The sequence below is a fragment of the Gossypium raimondii genome, chromosome 11 (genome assembly GCF_025698545.1).
Source record: "Gossypium raimondii isolate GPD5lz chromosome 11, ASM2569854v1, whole genome shotgun sequence".
NCBI lineage: Eukaryota > Viridiplantae > Streptophyta > Magnoliopsida > Malvales > Malvaceae > Gossypium > Gossypium raimondii.
This window is the reverse complement of record NC_068575.1, coordinates 41,481,352-41,500,525: the sequence shown is the minus strand read 5'-3', so window position 1 is coordinate 41,500,525 and position 19,174 is coordinate 41,481,352. Positions and strand designations below refer to the sequence as shown.

Here is a 19,174-nt window from a genome sequence, read left to right as displayed (position 1 = left end):
CTTGGTGAAGATTAGAATTGACCTGACCGCAAAGATGAAGTGAGACCTCATTAAGTTACCTCTAGAGTTCAAAGATATCTTTGTAGGATCATACCAGGATATGCCCGGGTTAACCGCTAATAATGAAACCTGCACAACATCATAATGTCAGGAATTTGCAGTATGAACGATGTAATTCTTTGCCGGGGCAATGCCTTTCTCGTTGACACAACATAGCTTTGCTCATTTGAAGTCGAGTTTCTATCCCTTCAAGATGTTGTTGGATTTTATCCTGATGGAAGAGGAGGATCAAAAGTTTTCAGTCTTAGTTTCGCCAAAAAAAAAGCTCTATAAAGGAAATCTGATATTAAAGAAGATTCTTCAAAAGGGATAACAAGGACTTGCCTAATCCCAAGAGTTCAGATTTAAAAAAAAAATCAAAGTCAAAAGTAAAAAAGGAAAAATCAATCAAAGTCAAAATAAAATATGAAACAGAGAAAAGAGAAAAGAAAATGAGAGGCCAAGGCGAAAACCCACAAAGGGCGCTTTGTGACCAAATGTGGTTTTGAGTTAAAAACCCGAAAAGGGCAACTCAAATTTTGAGCAAGTGGGGCATGGCCGTCATCATCATCGAAGGTTTCTAATGGACATTTCTTCATGTTTGAGATCATTAGTTACTTTGTCAAACGGGTAGAGATTGCTTCATGCGTCAATGTCATCATATGCCGGTATGGAATTACAGAGAAGACGATATCATAAATGTCAGTATGATAGCTGAGGTCTGTGATCAATTCAAAATCAGATACCATAGATCATCACTGTATTGAATTGTGAAAAAATGACTGAGACTTGCAAGGACTGACATGGAAAGTTGCCATTTGCCATCCTTACTTGCCAAACATCTTCGACTGGGACAACACCTTTCTCTTTGGTTTACGGGATTGAGGTAGTTCTACCTATTGAAAACCCCTTTCTCCGGGTATTAGTTGAGCTAGAGTTAGAGGGATCCAATCGTGACATGATCAGTTGGACCTAAGAAAAGGGTTAAAAGCTATTCATTAGGGTCGGATGTACCAAATGATACGAGCCCATAATAAACAAGGTCGTCTCAGAGAATCCCACGAGAAGGTTGGATGTTGGAAAAGATCCTTCCTCTACAAAAAAGATTTTAGAGGTAAATGAGTGCCAAATCGGGAATGTCCCTATTTTGTAAAGAAGACCTTTTTCAGAGGAGCACTGATTCTGAGTGAGATTTCTAATCCTATAAACTCGGATCCAGTCAAGAAAAACTTCTTTTAAAGAAGAAGAAAGGACCAAGGTGAAAACCCGCAAATGGCACTTTTAGTCAAAAAAATGAAAAAACAAAAAATGAAAAAGGAAAATGGAGAGGCTAAGGGGGAAAACCCGCAAAGGGCACCTTAGGCCAAAGGGGATTTAAGTTGAAAACCCGAAAAGGGCGGCTCAAATATTGATTACAGTGGGGCATGAGGTGATCAGAGCAACTCAAATTTTGATCATATTGGGGCATGTGGTAATCTTGTTAATGCCTGAATCAACAAGAAAGGATAGGCGGCATCTTGGGGCATCGACAAAGCATTGTAGATCTCCTAAACACATGTCAAACTCAGAATGGTCCTCAGAAAGTTTGTACAAAGAAGTTCAAGTTGCGATATCTGGGGAACCCAATTCTCATATTATTTATATTGAATTTGTTGTTCTTGGAATATTTTTTCTTTTCCAAGATATACATTCCCAATCAATTTCTTTATTATACTTCTTTACTGTTTTTGATAATTTATTCATTTTGAGCTATGCTTAGAACCAACTTTATTCTTATCCATTGTCATGACCCTTTTTTGCAAGCATGTTGCATTGGAATAATAATCAATGGACTAATAAAAATTTCACAAAGGAAGTTTTGCATATTACTCTGAAAAGTTTCTAAATAATACAGGAACCTGAAACAGGACTATTGTTTAAAACGCACCAAATTTAAAGGTTGGAAATTTGAGAAGGAAGAGTCTAAATTTGGACTATTTTTTTGGATTTTGTGGTCAAATGCATTGATTGAACAAAATGACAAGATGTCGGGTTAATGACAATGCTTAAATAAACAAGCAAACCATAATCATCAGGCAAGAGGAAAAGGTTACCTCAGAGAAGAGAGCCTTCATTTGCGCATGAGTTTTTGGTATGACACCCTAAGAATGGTGTAAGAAACCAGAACGATTCAGATCCTGTATCCTTAAATTGTGATAAGAGAGGATTGAGGAAAAGTCACATATTTCTACCCTTGGATTACAGTGGGAGAATGATGGTACAAATTTTGCGCCCCAATGGATTAAACTTTGAGGTTTACAATGGGGGGCAACCTGGCTAACTGTTTCTTCAGAAAGCCAGTCAAGCAAGAAGGCGTTGTAGCACGTCAGTCACAAAGCCTTAATAAACTTCGAGTAATGACAAAGCTAAGTCATTCTCAAAAAAATAAAATTTTGCATTCATTCACACATGTCTAGTTAGGAACATTTGATTCTTTTTTATCATGCCACCCTAATCATTAGGCATAATTAGGTTCATTATACAGGTCGTGTTCCCTAGAGAACAGATCAGTGAAGAGTTCCAGATCTTATCTCCCTGAGATTATAGCGGAGCAGATTGAAGCTAGTAATCCTATCTCCCTGAGATTACAGTGGATTGCTATTACAGGTCTAATACATTATAGACCTAATCCCCCAAATCTACCAATTTCTATTCCGGAAGAAAAGCTCAGTTTTGCTGCGTATTAAGTTCTCCCCATTTCTTCTACCCTGTTTTACCCTCCTAATTGCTTCTTCTGATTCCATAACTTTTTCCTTCCTTTCGGCCGCCACAACTGTTTCTTCTTCATCACTCATCAACAGACTGCTTCTTCTTCTTCATCTGCTCGACCCTGTTGCTGTTTCATGGTGGTAACCGCTTGATTCTCAACTTATTGGCTCTCCAACAATGGGAACAAAGACTCCAAACTTCGCCACTTTACCGGAAATGATATTCGGTGAAAGTTGTTTGGTTCTCTTAAAGACGTCGCAAGCGGCAACGATATTCGTTTCAATGGAAGGCAGCTGATTGCATTATTTTCTTTTGTCTAAAGAGTCATGCCAAGTTCTTGGTTTCTTTTACAATTTTGGGTAAGTGGGTGACTACAAAATGCTTTTGGTTATGCAAATCTATGTGGTTGACATTTTCTTAACCATCTCTTCATTTTTTCACTCTGTATCCTGGAAGAAATGCTAATTTCAGGTTCATCTGGTTGCTTGAAAAACTCTTAATACATAAGCCACTGCACTCTTTTTCTCTCCTAAATTGATTTCCCCTTTCAGCCACTTGCTGGTTGATGGAGTGCTACTTAGATTGTGGGACACCCGCATCCATTGTGTTTTTGGTGGGAGTGCAAAGATGTTGGAAGGAAGGCACATATCAATCTTTATCTACTGTAAGTATATAATCATTGACTTCCTCTCTGGTTTTTCGTGTTTGCCTATGCCACACTAGCATGTTCACTTTTATATGTGTTTACTTGGGAATATTATCTCTCATACTTGTTAATTTCCTTGTAAGTTAAAGTGAAAAATCTTATTTCCTTGTTACTGCAACTTTAAAATGTACCATTTCAAGTAGCTACTCTCCCCTTCTCCTTTTGGTGTGATTAGGGGTCAAAAAGTATACCTCGAGAGGCATTATTTCCAATGGTGCACCATTGACCCTTTTGTCGGTGCACCATTGTCCGACTGGTGGTAGCCAAGATGAAATGTTATGACGATACCAATTGCTCTACTGGAGAAGATAGTACTTCAAAGCCAGGAAAATTAAGAAAGCCAAGAAAGCTTTGGATTTCATAAAAGTATCCATAGGAGGACATGGTGGGCACCCGAATTCAGATATTAATATTCATACTTTAATTCTTTTTTCACAGTTGACTTGTTATTGCTTGGTTTTAATTCATAGGATCAGTGATGGACATCATTCAGCTTCATTGTTTAGTTTCTGGCATTGGTGCTCATGACATAGACAGAGTAAGTAGAGATTTGATCATCTTGTATCTCTATACTCACTGCATTTTCATTCAATGGTATATTGACTCATTGATATACATTTCATGTTTCATTTAAAAGCTAGTGATTGATCACCGATTTACGATTTTTATTAATGTTAATTAGAAAGATTGTTTTTTCTTATAACTTAGGCTTTTATGTTGATGTAAGACTAGGTGGTTGGTATTTTCTGTATTGTCTTTTAGAATTATATAACTTTGATCTCTAGTGGTCTCAATGTCAAGGTTGTGACCAATGCAAGACAAAATTTATCTAACATTATAGATGTGCTTTTCAAAGAAAGGGTTTAATGAATTGTAGTATAAGTAAGCCAAAACCTAGAGTTTAAGCTTTGACTTTAGAAATTTGCTACTATCGGAGAACGAAGACAACAAAGAGTGTAGAGGGAATAAATTGCGATTCCCTTCACGAAAACGAGGAACAAGTAAGCTTTTAATTTCTTCATTGAATGCTTGCTTTATATTGTAGTTGAACTAAGATCTTGAGGCGATCGCAACTTGTCAACAAATATGCCTTCCGGTTTTGGTGCTTTAGAGGAAACATGTGCTCTTGGCAATTTAGCCTTCCAAGAGAGGTAAATTACTTTTGATTCATTGTGATTTTTAGCAACCTTACCTCATGGCCTTCTTTTCCGATTTATCAATGCATCATATAAATCCGAATTGGCGAGATTGCTTTTTCCCTTAACTTGTGGAATGGACACATGAAGTTGGAGGTTATTTTCAATGGCAACTTTGGACAGTATTCGTTTTCCTGCTAGATTGGTGAGCTATTTTGTTTGAAGTGAAGAATTGGTTTCATGGAAGGCCAATTGGAGTTGAGAGTAGGGTGAAAGAGATATTGTATCGGCTTGAATTTCTTCTATTGAATGCTTGCTTTATATTTTTAGTTGAAGTGAGATATTGAGGCAGTACTTCCATTTAATTCAGAATTGTTGTAAATTCAATCGAGTTGGTGATGATAATTCGATATAGTTATGTTTTTTTTTTAATTTTTTAGAGTTCAATTCTTACTCACTTATTAAATTTTATTAGTTATAATTATTTTAAATTTTATTAAATCATATATTTTAATTAAAATATATTTAATATTAATTATTTCAAATTATCTTTTATAGTATCATATATTATGATTTGAGTAAATTCATATAAGAATATTAATTATTAAGAATTTTATTAAATTATATATTTTAATTATAATATATTTAATAATAATTATGTTAATTTATATTTTATAGTATCATATATTATGATTTGAGTAAATTCATATAAGAATATTGATTATTAAGAATTTTATTAAATTATATATTTTAATTATAATATATTTAATAATAATTATGTTTAAATATGATTAAATTATTTATTATTGATATTAATAATCTTATTAAAATTTAAATAACAATAACAGTAACAATAATCATTTACCCAAACAAATTTATGCTAAGGGTATTCTAGTCATTTTAGTTTTTTCCATTATGCTATTACACCTCTATTCCATTCAACCAAACACAAGAATACTATTACGCCTCTATTCCATTATATTCAACCAAACAATTGATTTGCTATTACACCTCTATTCCATTACGTCTCTATTCCATTACGCCTCTATTCCAATACAGCTAACCAAACGTGCTGTTAATATAGTTTAATATGTCTTGGGGGAACTGTAAGGGTTTTCTTAACCAAATCTGAGTTAGGGCGGAAACATGCTTTTAATGTTGGGCCATGGGCTACTTTTTTTTCGGACCTATAAGATCTTCCTTTTATTTTTACGACTGCTGATGCAAATGTTCAAACCAAGAAAAGCGTTATGTTTCTTTGTGGCTTAACAGTTGGAAGTAAATCTGGGAATGGTCTGTGCCTGCTATGGTTTAAAGTTGAAAGTTTACTCATTATTTGAGGGTTTAATATAATAACATTGTTTTTATATTAGTATCTACACTATATAATTTATATCTGAAAATGCAACTATTTATGACTCAACCACAAATTTTTAATATACCATAAATGTAAACCTCAAAGGTTTCTTGAAAACGGGGCTCGGCAAGTATCCAAAATGTTGCACCCCCTATTTTAATCTACTAAACGCTTCCCACACAAAAGCAAGCCAACAGTGGCTTGAAAGCAGCTAATAGGAAGAATGGGAAACTGTTTCTTCTGATAGTTTGCTACTAGATACAACCCCTAAACAAAATATTTGGATACTTCCACTGTGTCGATAAAAGCATCATCATAAACTCTATCCTCGTTTGACAAAAGGTAACTTGCTGATGAAACTGCTTCTTCAAAGTGCTTTGTTTCGAGGCCTCAATCTTCTAGCAATACAGTCCATATTAGTTCCAGAAGTACTATGCTTCAGGTTGGCCTTGTACTCCTTCCGTAATGATATGTTTTCTGCAGCCTCATCTGATACACTCTCATTTGCGCCTAGTAACCCTTGTTCATCACAATCCTTGCCTAGTTGACGCCTTTGCTTCAGTCTTGCAGCATTACTGTCGAGGCTATTTCCAATAGCAGATGCAGGCCTCTTTATAGGATTTGGACTACTCTCTGACACGGCATAGCCTTCATCTACATTTTTGCCAGCACCATCCAAAACTGTCTCATCATGGGTCCGGTTGCTTCCCCACACCTGTTTTAGTCTTCCAGCAATACTGTCAGGGGTTGATTCAATGGAAGATGCATGCTTCTTTTCTGGTCTGCTTTCCGTTGTCACATGACTATCATCAGGTTCTTTGTCAGTGAAATCCAACTCCTTTTCATGTTGACATATGAATTCATCATCTCTCTTGTTCCTGAAATCAAGGTTGATCTTTGTAGACTCCCCTTTCTCAAACTCTGTTTCATTCTTTGAGAATAGCAATGGTTTGCTTGCAGGATTTTGATGGATAATCGAAGTATTTGGTTCTGGGTATGCTTCTTGTTCTTTTTTCTCACTGCTCAAGCCATCCTCTCCAGATTGAGGCTTTGATGTTACAAGCTGATTATTATCAACTGCAGGAGATTCTTCTGAAGGCAATTCCGGAGCTGGAAAGGAAAGTGACCTCTTAGCAGAAACTTGATCAGTCTTATCTGGGTTCTTTTCAACATTGGTTTGCACACACCGGGTTTGGATGAGATAATGTGCAACTGACTTGAAGCCCATTTTTGTTATCTGGAAGGTGGATAAAGAAGCTTAGACCTTTAGAAAAAATTAAATGTCTCTCAGCAACATGCACAAAAGATGGGACCTTTTTTTTTATCAATGCAAATGATGACTTACCTTCCTATAAAGAGAGCCAGTAGGGGCCCATCCTTTTGCTTGCCGGCATAAACTACAGTTGCAAATCCCACGGCAGACCGGGCAAACCCAATTTGGGTTCTCATTGGCTTCAAGCACATGCTCCCCATATCTGCACATTTAGAATGCAAATTACAAACAAAACCACCACTAGAAAGAAATAACTATCTAGAACTAAAAGTTCAGAAAGATCTATAAGATAAGATTCTAGCCAAAAGCTCGAAACATCAATATTTAGTGACATATGAAAGGATATCTACAACTGCAGGACAAAACGAAGGACAGGGGTTAAGTAACGCATACACATTAACAAAATTTCATACCTCATGTATAAACAATCTCCACAGAACTGTCCTTGGACCATATTGCATTTGCTACAGTTAGTACGATGACCAAGTGTTTTCTGCCTGCAATATAGCAGTTTCCATCTTGTGACTAAATGAGATCAATTTAACAGCTTAGAGTCATGGTACAACATTTTTAGAAGTAATATACGAATAAAATATTATTGTCAAGCAATGAATAATGGGTGCTGACAATGTGCAAGCAGAAAGGAGAAGAAAAGGTAAGAAGACTGTCACAATTCACAATTCAAATGTTTCTCAAATTAACAAAGTAATAGTTACAAACTGAAAGGCTATCATACAATTTAAACCAAGTTAATGTCTATAGTTCTTATGTGACCATTGAAAATGATCAGATCAGAGGCAATGTGACTTAGGGGAGAACAAATAATCAAGCAAAGGATCCTGCGTCTCAACACAACTACAAGTGATTACAAGGAATTCAGATCAAAAGCAGTTTAAAAAGGGATAGTTCCTTTCCAAGCTCACATTCATTTTCGGAAGATGAAGGCGAACTAGAAAACTGAAAATTTGTATAGCCTAATCAAACTGTTCCCTTTTAGTTGAGCATGAAGTTAAAATTATTGATGTTGGCGGATAAGAATTGAAATTGTGCAGCCATATCATATTTCCATGGAAGATATAATGCAGATGGAATAAGAAAGATTCCTAGACCTGCATTGATGACAAGTCTTTCCTTTGACGGAATCATAAATCCGTCTGCCATCACGTCCATATCCATCCACAAAAAGTGTCCAGCTCCTCTCAGTGTTACCCAAAAGCCTCTCATGCGCTTCTGTATACACCTCTGATTTCCCTATCTTCAGTTCCACATCCTCGAAAAGCTCTTCTTTTTTTGCCGAAACCGCCTCTGAATAGATCACTGGAGTAGTATTTTGCAACCTAAACAAATCCATCAAAATATCAATTAGTTCTGAACTTGCAATATTATCCGAAATTATAAGCTTCTTCCTTTATTTTCCTTTTTTTCAAGTAAAAAGGAAAAAAATATAAAAGATATTTTTTTTTTCTTTCATAGAGATTTTGGTAGTGTCTGCTTCTACTTAGGTCCAATGGGTATTCAAAAAGCCATATGGAAATAAAATACACAAGGGCAACAATGAAATCACCTCGAGGAGCGGCGGAGTTGGTCAGACGACGGCAAGGGAGAAGACAGAGGTGTAACTAGCGGCTTACCGCCAACACGAGGACGGCCACGCCTTGAAGAGAGGCGAGGAGTGGAGTTGTGGAGGGAGTTGGAGAGGTCTTTGAGACCAAGCTGCTGCATCCTTTGAAGGTTTTCTTTGATCCGTTCTTCTCTGGACTGCTCATACAATGAGATTTTAGGGGTTTGGATTTTGCAGTCATTGTGGGGTTGTAGATGATATTGCTTATCAGAGTTGTTTTGTGAGGATTCAAGTGGTTGGGTCTCGTTTCCTATTGCTGCCATTGTTCTCTGCTTCTTTCTCTCTCTCTCTCTTGCTTTGGTGTCTCTTTTCAAGGTCTCTCGAGTCTCAACGGTCAAGTTTCGGGCCCTTATGGGAGTGGGGAACAGGGAGACCGAGAGTTGGCCAGTAAATTAATTAATTAATTAAAATTATACTGTACTATTTTAGCATTTTCCATAAAAAAATATTTATTATTTTAACATTCCATTATAGGTTATGATTATACATATATATTTAAGATGATAATCAGAATTAGGTATAACCATTCATTAACTTATAAATAAGAAGATAATTCGCTTTTAATATACTTGAAGCTTTACATTGACAACAATGTCAATGTCAAACGAGTTAAAATTCAATCGACTAATTTTAATGAATTAAAAGTTGATGACTTATCAACAATTTTTAAACTCACTACTACATTATCAGGATATCAAATATAAATATAAATATAAGAATGGATTATTATTAATTAGAAAGAAAAATTCCACAACTAGGACCTTTGAAATATAATTAAAATAAATAAATAGATGCATCTTGGGTGGGATTATTATCAGTTTCCTTTATACGATTAGTAGAAAGAAAAAAATTCTACAAGTAGTATATTTATCTTTAAAATATACTTAAAAAATAAATAAATGGACACATATCCCCTTCTAATAATCTCTACTTATGAAATTTTTATGAAATAATAATTTACCCAATAATAATATTATTGGAATGTGGAGTTTGAAGTAACTAAATTAAAGCCATTAGGATTTCACCTGGAATGCGTGGGCCTAGCCGTACATCTGAAAGTAAAAATGATGAAAGCAAGATGAGGTTAGGAGGAGAAAAGCCTTGATATCTTGACTAGGGATTGCTTTCATTTGGGCTTTTGGATCCTCAAATATCAGCCCAAAATAATAGCAAGTAAGCTTTGAAACTCATGAAGAATAGCAAGTAATTGAAAAATTATAAGAGGAATAAAACCCACTTGAGATGTATAATTATGATGCGATGACACCTTGTCACTCGTGCATTCCTTTGTGTATAATGTATTTCGATAGTCTTGAACCAATGTGTAACACCTCGTACCTACTTCAGAGGCCCAATCTAAATATGAAGCATTACATATGTTATTTAAGCAACTCGATCAATCAAGTATTCATCTAAATGTCAAGTTATATGCATGCATATTAATGTTTCAAACATTTTTACATCACTACAAACAAAAATTTATTGAAAAAGAACAAAGATAACAAAACATGCCCTTACAACTTGAGACAATAAGTTAATGTCTCGAGATATTAGTCCCCGAAACCAAATTTTGAATTTGTTTTGTAGGTCTTGAGACTTAGGGGTTATGTTTCGAGACCTATCCTCATGTCTCGAGACTTAGGGGGTATGTCTAGATACCTAGTCGCCTGTCTCGAGACTTAGGGTCTTTAAGGTGCAGTTTAGCTATTGACTTCGAATGTCTTAAGACAAAAGGACCTTTATCTCGAGACTTACCTGCCATATCTCAAGACTTATTCTCGAAAAATCATCCTATCTTGAGATAGTTCGTTCTGTATCAAGACCTAGTGCTCAAAACTATAGATAAAGGCTAAAAAGTGAAGAAAACTTAACAAAAACATGCTTAAAATATACCCAAATGACCCGAAATGATACCAAACATATAGCCAACATATTTAATTCTAAAACACACACCTCTAACCAAGGATGATAATAAGGTCGAGCGATTTTTTGCCCGCCTCAAACCCCCTTGGTTGTAAGTAGTGCTATTTTGGGAAAATATGAGCTGGATTTTACAGAATAAATAAAATGTGATTTATTAATGTTAGTAGAGAAGGTGGTAGAAAATCAAAAAATTTAAAAGATTGATATACTGAGAATTATTAATATGGTGTATAGACTAATTTGTAAAGTTGTGAAAAGTGTTAAGGTCAAAGTGTGAAATCTAAAGTATAAAAGGATGAAATTGAATTGGTGAAAATGTAAAAGGACAAGGAGTGTAATTTTACCAAAGTGCATAGTGACTCAAAAGAGGGATTTTAAAGATTTTTAATGGGCAACAAGGTAATTTAGTAAAAAGATAATTATTAGATTAGGAAAAATTAGAAAAACAAAGAAATGTTGGGGCCATTAGATGTCATGAGAAATTGAAGAGTCAATTTAGCCATTGAAAGTGGATTATGATTGTGTCATAATATTTTAATTTATATTATTATATTATTATTTAGAATATTTTAAACAAGTATGAAGAACTTTCTCTATAGTTCTTCTTCTTCTCCCAGGTCTCCATCATTGTAGGAGAAAGAATTTTTTTTCTCTTTTTTTTTTCCAATCTAGTCCCTAATCACCATTAAAGACCCCTCCAAGATAAAAATCATCAATTTCTCATGAGAAACCTTAGTAAGATCAAGGTACCCATAAGCTAGCACCGTATTTATTTTGATTAGTTGAACATGAAATTATTATATACAAGTATTTTGATTTGTCATGTTTTGTGATATTGATGTGAAATTAAAAGAAAGATAAGAAAGAGGTTGCAAAACGTGTGGACAAAGGAAAAAAAATACATAAAGCTTGAAGGAAGATAGAAATAAGTACAACCTAGTCAATATATGTAAATATTTTTGAATCCTTATTACCATATAAAAGATCAAGTGTAAAATTACTAATTTAATAGTTATGTTAATTTTATGAATTTGATAACTACATATATAAATATAAATTTAGAAAATGAGAAAGAAATTATGAGAAGCAATAATATGAACAAAATAGAGAAAGTGATTAATTGTTATTTATGTGCGTGCTTTGATATGTGAAACTAAGGGCTAATTTGTAAAGTGTGAAAAAATGTTACGTGAATATGAAAGTGATAAAGCTAGACTTCAATTAAAAGACTAATGGAGTATATATCATTGATAATGCCTATGCAGGCAAGTATTGAACTTATAGTATATAGATGACATGACATTAGAAATACTTAGTGCGCTCATGAATTTAGCACTATGTTTCTTGTGCTTTTAACACTTAAAATGTTCGTGAAAATCTAGCACATACATGCTCGTATACTATGTGATTACATTTCGTATATCTTTTTTGTTCACTCGAGTCTACTATGGGCTAAGTGAGTAGTACAAGAATGGTAAGTGTAAATGAAATAATTAATATGTTGCTTTTATGATTTTAATCTTTAGCTAAATCTTTATATTTTTATTAATCACGTTTATCTATTTATTTAATTGAACTCAAATGCAAGTTTAAATTCTTGAGTCATTTTCTAATGCATGGGTAGAATATTGTTTTTGGAAGCCTCGTTAGAGGTCGACATTTTGAAGCTCATCTCATCATTAAAGAATCATTAAAGAAGAACTTGAAGAGCATGAATTTATATATTTTGGTATTGGAATGACATGTACATAAGGTTAGAATCATTTGAATGAAAATAGTAAACAAACTTGGTGGTTCCAAAACCATGTCATGCATGCTTGATATCATTTTGGATTTTGAGATGTTCCAGCTTTTATTGGTACATACAAGTGTTATATGATGTTTGGGTGATAATTTAATATATTCTGAGGCTAAAAAATATTGAACAAACTTGCGAATTGGTTGGTATGTGTTTGGACGTGATTTGAGGTGCTTTTGGCAAGGTTTTGGTCTCTCTGCACCTAAGTTTCGATACTTGAAGGCTATGTATCAGTACATGGATTGGAAAAATGCAAAAGTCTATAGTAAATGCACATATGTACCGATACCTCTACTTCCATGTGCCTGTCTATGTTGTTTTACTTCGAAGGGTCTCGAATGACCCCCTGTTTGCAATCAAACTTAAAATGGTTTGAAGTACCTTTAATGATCTTAAATAAGTCAAAATAAATGGGTTCATAAATGAACTAGTTGAGTTGAAAGGATTTAATGTTGGAAAAACGAGATTGAAAAACACAGTGAAAAATAACTTTAAGGAAAAAATAGGAGTTTTAATTTTTTTTCCAAAAGTAGAATTTGGTTGTGATATCTAAAGTAATAAACACTTAATCAAAATTGTACCTTTTCGGTTTGTCTAGGATGAACGCTTTGACCGAGTAGTCTTCTTCGCTATCCTGAAGCTCACGTCTATCTAGTGTAGGTTCGCTTCAAATCATAATATTTTCCACAAAATTACCAGTGGGAGAATTTTGCAATTTCTCTAAACTTCTAGGCCAAGTTGAAAATAAGAAAAATTCCTTTAGAAATCTTCTGAAATAATTTTTTCAGAGAATTTTCTCTCTACAACTTTCTCTTGAATTCAAGTTTGTGAAAACTAATGACCCAATACTCTATTTATATAGGGAGAGTTTAGAGAGTTCAACTATTATCAAACTTAATCATTTTAATATTAAATTAATATAATACTCATCAAGTATTAGATTAAATTTAATATAAAGATAACCATTTTAATAGTAAATTAATAAAATACTATCAAGATAAGTATTAAATTAAATTTAATAAAATAATATTATTTTTGGAATAGTTAATTTGATATCAAATTATCCGGTAGAGACCTAGTAGGAGTGTTATTCTTCCAATACTCAACCGCCAAAGAACCACCATTGCCGACCATCCACAGACCACTGGATTTCCGTCGTCTTAGCCGTCGACATTGTCGTACTCAGTGGTGCAGGCGTGACACCCTCATAGCACCCTGAGCTGGTTCAATTGCTGTTGGTTCGGTCTGGGCCAGTGACGGCCCAGTCGGTCCGATCCAGCCACCGGTTGGACCGTCAGCTTGGTTTCACATACCAGGCCTAATTCAACCAGTTTTTGGGTCTTGGTCTCAATTTTTGGTTCTCAGTTCCAACTTTTGATTTCAGGTCCAATTTTTAAGTTCAATTACCATTTTTCCAATTGTCTGACTTGAAAATTAATTTCTAAAAATATCATATTTATTTTAATTAATTTGATTAATTTAATTTTTCTTGATCAAAATCAATTTTCTCAAAAATCACTGAGATTTTCCAAAATTAATTTTTTAAGAAACTTCTTTAATTAAATTCTCTAGTTGAACAATTCACACAACTACCCAATTTAATTCCATATCAAATAAATTGACTCAATTAAATTATTTCCAAAGTCGTAGAATTTTTTTTGATTCAAATGCAGTTCGATAGAGCTTTTGTTAAGCTAGAGGAGGGACCGATCGAACATATACAATTAGGTTATTGTATTTACAGTTATTTACAGAAACACCATTCTGATAATTCGCAAATTACTTAATCATGAAGTTAGTCCACAAGAAGTACCATCATTGAAAACTCCTTATTGTATACTCTTTATGAAAACAATTCATCCAACTGCTTTGTCTAATGACCTCTTCATGTGTGTTACCCTCATATGATATCATTAATTCCTTTGAGTTAAATTCGTTCACTCCATACAATCCTATTTTATCTCATTGTGACCATGATATCTTCTTAATGATTAATATGATCACTATCAACAAATTACTATGATAAATTTCTCATTCGAGAACAAGCAACCCATGGCCACTGTAACAGCCTGATTTTGACCCTAATCGGACACAGTGGTTTTGGGAGCACAAATCTGAGTCGAAAAAATATTTAAATATTATTTTCTGTGTTTATTATGTGTGAATTTGATTGTGTGAAATTTTCGTGTTTTAATTTTGTCGTTTGAGTGACCGATTAAAGAAAATGGCTTAATCGGGTAAAATGAAAATTTATGGGTTAAATCTAAAAGTACCTAATTGTTGTTGTCTTTATAAAGTGGAGGATTTAAGATGCAAAGGACAAGTATAACCTTATATATGTGTTTATTTATTTATATAAAGGTTAATTAGGTAAATTAATTATTAAAGTTAATATATGTTAAATATAACAAAAAATAAGCCATATTCTTCATCTTTTGACTGAAACTAAGAAAGAAATAGAAAGGCTTTAAGCTTTGGTATTTTCGACACATGCAAAGCTTGGATAAGGTATGGATTTTGTTCGATTTTTTATTATTTTTACGTTTTTGAGATCGTTGCTTCGAATACTTCAAAACCCATGTCTTAATTTTGTGAATTGATGATGATTTTGAAATGTGCCATTGATGAATGTTTGAGTTTTATGATTTTAGTTGATGAAAAATGAACTATATGTGTTAGATTAACATGTTTTGTTTTTAAATTTTTTGTGAATTTGAGTAATTAGGGCTAAATTATGAAAATAAATTTTTGAGGGACTAAAATGCGAAATAAATGAAATGTGTGGGCTTGTATGAAGACTATGAATATTTGACCCTAGCATGATGTGTGCAAATTTTGTGTATTTTGTGTTTTATGCAATAGGGACTAAATTGTAAAAAAGTGTAAAATGTCAAGGGTAAAATAGTAATTTGCCCATTTATGTGTTTTTGGATTAAATGGAATGAATGTGTGATTAAATTAGTTAAATTTGAATTTATTTAGATCAAGAACGAAAGAAAATGGAATTAGATCGGGAGAAATCGAAAGTTATCGAATAGTCGATCATATCATCCGACAACATCCGAGGTAAGTCTACAAGCATATAAATGTTGTTAAATTTGACTATATATATAGATTACATGATAAATGAAATTGTATGAATTTTAATTGGTGTTGATCGAATGTGATTTGAGCAAGAGAAATGTATTTTGAGTTCTATTTGATTAGGTTTCAGTATTCGAAAGCCCCGTACGAACCCTAGGAATAGATAGGATACTTATGTCATGACATAGGATTTTCGATATGTGTTTTCATGTAAGACCACGTCTGGGACGTTGGCATCGACTTGTGTTTATGTGTAAGACCCTGTCTAGGACAGTGGCATCGATCTGTGATCACATGTAAGACCACGTATGGGACATTGGCATTGTACGAGCTTTCTGACCATCCACGTATCCTTTTTAATTTCGAACGGTTCAACGACTAATGTTAAATAAAGACCGAATGTGAAAACAAATTAGAAGGTTCAGGTATGTATTTATACAATGTTATGAAATGAAGGTAAGTTGTATATTGAATTAATGATTCAAGATTAATTAATATACACATGATATGTAAGTATGTTTATACTTATAAGTGATTTGGTTTATAAAAGCAAATGTGATATAAAAGATTTGGCCTGTTATTATAATTATAATTTATGAAATGATGAATATACATGTATTTGAGTATTTATGCATCCAACTTTATAAAGCTAAATGCTTATTTATATGTGATTTAGTTGGTTTGGCAAACTGGTTTGAGATTAATGTTAATATGAATAATATTTTCTTATGACTTACTAAGCTACGAAAGCTTACTGTGTGTATATTTATTCTTCGTTTTATAGATTTTGGAAGTGGTTATGAGCTCGGGGATCGTCAACAAGACTTATCACACTATCGACAGTTTTCTTCGGTACTTGTAAATGTAATTAATAGCCATGTGAAAATGGCTTATCTTCTTTTGATCGAGTTTGGTGTCTATGCATATGGTCTTAATGGTCATTAAAATGGAGTTTATATTTATGCATATTTGATTATGTGATAAGCTTGTGATAGGTAAATAAGTGTGTTGTATATAGTTTGGACATATTAAATTCGGTTAAGTGATTAGTATATGTATAATTGTTATGCATTGGGTGATGGATTGATTTGGTTATGGGATGAATTCAATACCGAATGTATATTTATATATATTGATTGATGCTAAATGAAATGTATGTGTGGATAGGTATTAGCAACTATATCATACTTGTATGGTATGATTTGGTTTTGGTATTATATAGGTTCGGTTAGGGTTTATAAGTATAGAGCTATGTTTAATCCTTAAGCCTTTGATAAATTAGTTTGAAATGATATTGTTAATTATGTATATTCGGCTATGGTATGAGTTTTATATATGTGCATATTGAATTCGGTTTTAAGAATTTAGCCTTAGCTTGTTTTATATGTAATATAATTACTTTGTTTATGTTTGTGTGTATAATCTTGGTTAAGGTAAGTTTATGTTTAACTTGTTTAATATGTTTTGATAGTGAGTGATGAATTAAGTTATGAGTATAGTAAGTATAAGTCTCACATGGAAATTTGAAAGTGTTAAGTCATTAGCTAAATTATTTGATTGGTAATAGATGTTATATTATATATATATGTACATAATAGCCAAACTTCATTCGGCTAGGTTTAAGTTTGAATATATATATTTGGGCTTATAGGTAGTTACCAAATTCGCTATTATGTGCTTGTGTATTTGGTTAGGTGAACTATTAAATTATTAAATTTATGACTTGGTTATGTAGCATATTCGGTTATAGTATTTGATTAAAATAGGTTCGGTTATATTATTATAATGCGCTAAGGATTAAATAATTTATGTGCAATGACCGAATATGCTTATGTTAACTATATTGAGATTGTGAAATATGGATGGTTGAATATGTCTAGGTTATTTGAGTTTGATTGAAATGGTAAAATGTACACTTTTAATTTGCTTGAATGGTTAGTCTATGTACTTGAATTAATTATTAAGCATGAAAATTTGGTATACTTGATTTGTTTCATTTTGTTTATGCTATATAAAAAAATATTTTTATATATAGTGCATTATTCGGTTTTGTATTATTAAAAAAAAAAGAGTTCATATGTTAACTAAAATTTAAAATAAGCTTTATGTTTGGTAATGCCTCGTAACCCCAATCTAGCGATGAACATGGGTTGGGGGTGTTACAGCCACGTTCCATATTTATCAATCCACATAACGTCAATGAGAGAATATTGTTAACTCTTTAATCAAACTATGAATCCCATTGTTGCTAGTAAAGCCATGCCATACACAAGTCATGTACCCAACATACTGGCTATGAGCTCAATCATCTTTAGAGTATAAGCCTGCACTAATATCAAAACACATGAGTTCCATACGCATGATCAGTGAATAACTCAAGATTTAGGTAAATCACACCATAAATGTCACAAGTGAATTAATTATCAAATAGATTCAAAATTAATTCAACTTGGGTCTAGTCTAATGTATCATTCTTCCAATGAACACATCTATGTCTCTACCGATGGAGTCAACTACTCTGATAGCCAAGACTAGCCATCTCTCCAATTAGAATTGTAGACGACATAATAATCCTTCTAAGTGTTTGAATAAAATGCTCCCTTTGATTCTTTCATGGTATTACAGACTTGTTTAGATTATCTATTGAAGTAAGTTGTCTTTCTCACAATGTAAACGTTCTTATAGTGTCACTTATCATCAGTTTGAACTTAGACAATCACTGAGCTAATATTTGATTGTCACAATTTCACTATGCATGCAAAACATGAAAGACAAAAAGACAAAATACATAATAGTGAAATATGAAATTAACTTTATTCATTGTTCAAAAATCTGGATCGTTTCATCGAGCACCATTCCTTTTAGATAGAAAGGTGTTCTGACTCTATTGGATCAAGTCATAACCTACGCCTTCTACTAGTATAGTATACTACCTACTATGGAGAGACTAAGCTCTATTTTAGAGATTGGACTCTCTTACTGTGATTAGCCCCAGAAGCTGTTCCCAAGCCACTCTTATACTACTCCTTACCCTTGTCACTTAAAGGGCGAAGTCGCTGAAGCGAGTCTAAAGGCCAAAGAGTGATCTTTGAACGCTACTACGCATCCTTACTAATAGTATAGCGTAAGGTAGGTTTGGGTATAGCAGGACTTGAACCTGCGACCATTAGGTTAAAAGCCCAATGCTCTACCAACTGAGCTATACACCCAAAAAAAGATGTAGTAGTAAATAAGGATTGGTGCGGAAAAGAGGAAGAGTGAGGGGGCTATTGGCTATAGCACTCGAACGTTAACTTCATAGCTCTATTTTAGTATCTTATAGAACTACTTAGAACTACTGAGTTTATTGTTTATTGTCCTTGTCCGGTAAGCCTCCCCGGGGGAGGTATGGAGGGGTAACGTACCTATTTTGTACTTCCTAGCACTTCCAAGTGCTAGGCTTTCCTGCGCCTTCCCTAAAGGGAAGTCGTCTGAGCAATCTAGCTTAAG

General features: G+C 33.5%; 1 protein-coding gene and 1 non-coding gene across 2 annotated transcripts; both read right to left on the bottom strand.

Annotated features, from left to right (window-relative positions):
* Positions 1–6,040: 6,040 nt before the first annotated feature.
* Positions 6,041–9,220, bottom strand: LOC105803872 (uncharacterized). The gene is made up of 5 exons (XM_012636290.2): positions 8,824–9,220; positions 8,369–8,596; positions 7,673–7,756; positions 7,332–7,461; positions 6,041–7,223 (listed from the first exon to the last, which is right to left on the bottom strand). Exons 1-5 carry the CDS (start codon positions 9,141–9,143, stop codon positions 6,354–6,356), a joined length of 1,632 nt encoding a protein of 543 aa, XP_012491744.1. The 5' UTR covers positions 9,144–9,220; the 3' UTR covers positions 6,041–6,353.
* Positions 9,221–18,821: 9,601 nt separating this feature from the next.
* Positions 18,822–18,894, bottom strand: TRNAK-UUU (transfer RNA lysine (anticodon UUU)). Its single transcript has one exon. It is a non-coding gene; the product is annotated as a tRNA-Lys (tRNA).
* Positions 18,895–19,174: the final 280 nt, after the last annotated feature.

Excerpts from the sequence above, each read along its gene's own strand:
- LOC105803872 (XM_012636290.2), bottom strand. The coding sequence starts at position 9,143 with ATGGCAGCAATAGGAAACGAGACCCAACCACTTGAATCCTCACAAAAC. Across the intron at positions 7,757-8,368 it reads AAGACTTGTCATCAATGCAG|GCAGAAAACACTTGGTCATC; the intron begins GTCTAGGAATCT and ends GCTATATTGCAG. Across the intron at positions 7,462-7,672 it reads GGAGATTGTTTATACATGAG|ATATGGGGAGCATGTGCTTG; the intron begins GTATGAAATTTT and ends CTAAATGTGCAG.